This window comes from Sinocyclocheilus rhinocerous, unplaced genomic scaffold (assembly GCF_001515625.1).
Source record: "Sinocyclocheilus rhinocerous isolate Xijiao unplaced genomic scaffold, SAMN03320098_v1.1 scaffold488, whole genome shotgun sequence".
NCBI classification, from domain to species: domain Eukaryota; kingdom Metazoa; phylum Chordata; class Actinopteri; order Cypriniformes; family Cyprinidae; genus Sinocyclocheilus; species Sinocyclocheilus rhinocerous.
In genome coordinates, this window is record NW_015664075.1 from 188077 (window position 1) to 192091 (window position 4015).

The 4015-nt window shown below is 37.5% G+C and overlaps 2 protein-coding genes across 2 annotated transcripts in view; both read right to left on the reverse strand.

Annotated features, from left to right (window-relative positions):
• mau2 (MAU2 sister chromatid cohesion factor) overlaps nt 1-1359 on the reverse strand; it is a 13095-nt gene extending 11736 nt beyond the window's left edge. The window contains exons 1-3 of the mRNA XM_016540244.1: nt 1055-1359; nt 727-744; nt 496-561 (exon numbers count right to left, since the gene is read on the reverse strand). Of these exons, the coding sequence (XP_016395730.1) occupies nt 496-561; nt 727-744; nt 1055-1288 (318 nt within the window). The 5' untranslated portion in view covers nt 1289-1359. The remainder of the gene's footprint in view (nt 1-495; nt 562-726; nt 745-1054) is intronic.
• Nucleotides 1360-2339: 980 nt separating this feature from the next.
• The window catches only part of LOC107729615 (SURP and G-patch domain-containing protein 1-like), a 13169-nt gene continuing 11493 nt past the window's right edge, over nt 2340-4015 (reverse strand). The window contains exons 11-12 of the mRNA XM_016540245.1: nt 2884-3013; nt 2340-2727 (exon numbers count right to left, since the gene is read on the reverse strand). Coding sequence (XP_016395731.1) covers nt 2701-2727; nt 2884-3013 — 157 coding nt within the window. The 3' untranslated portion in view covers nt 2340-2700. The remainder of the gene's footprint in view (nt 2728-2883; nt 3014-4015) is intronic.

Below are 4015 nucleotides of genomic sequence, written 5' to 3' on the forward strand. Positions count from 1 at the left end.
AATAAAAAGTTAAAAAGAACAGCATTTATTTAAAATATAAATCTTTTCTAACAATATAAGTCTTTATCATCACTTTCTATCAATTTAACGCATCCTTACTGAATAAAAGCATTCATTTCTTTAAAAAAATAAAAATAATACTGACCCCAAACTTTTGAACAGTAGTGTATAATGTTACAAAAGATTTATATTTTAACAAATGCTCTTTTTAACTTTATTCTTCAAATAATCTTGAAAAAAGTATCACAGTTTCCACAAAAATATTGTGCAGCACAACTGTTTTCCACATTGATAATAATCAGAAATGTTTCTTGAGCAGTAAATCAGCATATTATACTGATTTCTGAAGATCATGTGACACTGAAGACTGGAGTAATGATGCTGAAAATACAGCTGCGCATCACAGAAATAAATTACAGTTTAACAGATATTCACATAGAGAGCAGCTGTTTGACATTCTAATAATATTATATAAGTGTTGTGAATCAGACTCACCTGCTGGCAGTACAGCTCTGACAGGAGACTCGCCGCCTCAAACTTAACATCCTCAAACTGTGCTACCTGCACACCTGGGCTAAGGAAAGCGCAATAAAACACCGTGATCATTAGCTATCATCATGTAACACAGCTGTGTCTTCATTCACTTACAGCAGAGCAAACCACAACCTCAACGCAAATGGACAAAATCAAGTTTGACATTTGCTTCACAAATGTGGTAAAGGATACTTGCTGTGAGATGAACCACTGAAATAGAGAGAGAAAGAGAACCATAAGTCATATTTATATTAGTTTCTACAGTAGCACATCCCATAATCCCACAGAACAAATACAGAAGAAAGGAAAACACAACAGAGCTTCTTTCAAAAGACTCACATTATTATATATGCTTTACAACAATAAGCCCTTAAAACACGAAAACATCATCAATAGCACATTCCATCATTGAATCTGTGGATGAATTATTTACAACAATAATAATAACACTGTAAAACGCGGGCCGGGACTGCGGCCTAGTCGCTCGGCTGAGGCCTCGGTCTTTCCTGCGCGCTCTCACCGCTTTCTCGAGGTGCGTGCGGGCCAGCTCGCTGTTCTTCGTGTGGTGGTAGAGCACCGAGCCGAGCTGCAGGTGCGTGCGGGCCTCCACTCTCTGCGGGGGCTTGAACTGGAAGACGGCCTGCAGGCAGTGCACACACAAGCGGATTTTGGGAGGACTGGAGGTTCGGAAATGTTCGGCGAAACCGAGCAGAGCGAGATACCAGGAGTCCGGGGCCTCTGCGCCTGCCGCCATCTTCACCACCACAACAACACGAGAGCGCGGCAAATCTCGCGAGAGGAGCTCCACGGCCCTACCCTGAACGAGAGCTCGGCTGAATCTCGCGAGAGGGACGCTCGCCTTTACAAAATCAAATATAGAACTGATATACATTTAAAACAATAGTCGACAACTTCACAGCGTATACAGATAAATACATCTAATTTGCAATTCCATGAGGAATAAATAAAATTTTCGCTTGCTTTGTCTGTCCATTTAATCTTCTCAATAACGAATTGGTTAAATAAATTATTACTTATAGTAAAATCGTAACAAAATACCATAAAAAAATTATAAAACAATCAAAAAAAATTTTTTTCTTTAACTGAGGCTTCTACACACATATTGGGAGAAATAATTTCAAGTCTCAAGATATCGCTTTAATCTCTACACGGAATATGTTTTATAATCGTACTGTATTATAACATTTAGACATTAATCATTGTCAGTGTTGGGGGTAGTAACGCATTACAAGTAACGCGAGATACGTAATCAGATTACTTTTCAAGTAACTACTAAAGTAATGCAATTAGTTACTTTTTATGGAGTAACGCAATATTGTAATGCATTACTTTTAAAAGTAGCTTAACTTTCCCCAACACTGCTCATTGTTATTCTGTGTCTCTTCTAGAAGCTTCTGGAGCCATACTTGCCTTTCGTTCAAGCATACAACAATAAAGCTCTTCCTGATTCTGATTCATAAACTGTTTTACTCCATGGACGATTTCTACTTTAAAAACCCCATCTGTCCACAGGACAATATAAAATGAGCTAGTGAAAGTAGAGATGATTCAAGCAGTGAAATAAATCAATCATTCCTAGAAAACCCTAATTATTTCACAAACACATCTAAATGCTTGCGATTCACTTCTTCCAGACGCTGTTTGAGATCCTCCAGTATTTCACTGCACAACAAGCATCTTATTCTCAGAGTGCTTCGTATGCTGCAGATTTTAAACGCAGTAAAACTGACGGTGAATGAAGATCCACGGATACATCAGCTGAACTGGAGAAGCAGCACACACAGCGTTTCAAAGCACAGACGTTTAATTGATCTCACAGAGTCCAGGACACAGGGATGAGTTTAATCAGGACTGTAATGAACCCAACATGACTGAGACGGTTTGTGCAGGTCGAAGCAGTCGTGAGGTTTCATTTGTAATATCTGTGCTCATCAACACACAAACAATCCAGGAACTTGCACCGATGTTAATATTAGATTACACAGCTGACTATATTGTGGGCTTTTACAGTTTTGAATAAATGTACTAAATCAGCATCTTTAAATAAACAAACAGAAACACACGAAGGGCTCGAGGCTGTGACGACTGAAAGAAAGCACATCATAATTCAACCTGTTATGAGTAAACACAGGAGATGCTGCTGGTTCAGTAGTACGGCCTCCTGGGATTGTTCTGTGCGGAAACAGAAGAGATGTGTTACTGATCGGTTCGGTTCGTTTGGCTGGTACAATTAATACAACACAAGCCCAGAACATCTGATTCATGGAAATACAACATGTGTAAACGCACTGAAATGGCTGATGGGTAATGAGTGCGTGAGAGGCTCACCAGAGGGTTCGGTCTGAAGCGATACGCCAGCATCATCCTCTTACGGAAAGCATCGAACTCATCATCACTCTTCGAGAGTTCAGCGGGTCGGTCCACACCGAAGCCTGCGCCGTCCACTGCCGTGGAGCCTCTGCGCACACACACACACACACGCGCACACACACACACGCGCGCACACACACACACACATAAACACACACACACACACACAGTGGTTAAATTAATGCTTTAGCTTCAGTAGATGTTAATCTCCATCAATAGAATCTGTAGAATCATGTCTACTACCACAATAAGTCAAATCGGGTTCATTTCTATAGTGCTTTATGCAATATAGATCACTTTGCACTTGTAAACGGTGTTGCAAAATGTTGAGTCAGGATTAAATTAATTCAGCTTTAATTATTACTTCTATTTTAACTATAAAGCAGCTCTACAGAAAAAAATAGTGCAGTTTAGTTTAGTTATTTTGTGACCTCACTGCAAAATCAATATAGTTAACTGAAAAGTAATTGCCTTTAAGCTCCCAAATAACTACCGGTACAAAATGGTAGAAATGTTCGATGACTTAGATAATTTATGAAAGTATAAAAGTGTGTTATTTCAGCTGTAAAGTGTCTAAAATATGATCTGTGTGTGTGTGATTTTGTGTTTATGTAAAAAGGTGTAATTTTCAGGTATAATCGTACATTCAAAGTGAAAGTGACTGTGTTTAGTGGCATGTTAACGTGCATAATTTTGAATCTTGTGATTGTACTTTTGAAACGGTGCATTTGAATGTTTATTTCCATGTTTTTGTGCCTTATCAGAGTTTCTCAAATGGGTTTGTGCATTGATAAATGCTAAAAATTTAATAACAAAAAATTTAAAATAATTTTTAAAATGTAAAAATAATTATATTAATAAGAATAAAAAACTAAAAATAATTTTAAAAATAGTAAAAAGGATGAAATATTCATGTCATGTGATCATTAACTGACTTAAGAGAGTTGTGCACATGCACAAATTACTAAAAATATTTTAATAAATACTTTCATTAAAAATGAGTCCATCAAGAGGAAAAGCTCACAGATAAACATAGAAACTGCAGTTTCCTAATTTCAAATTTCTCCTCATGTTAGACTAATTTATAATA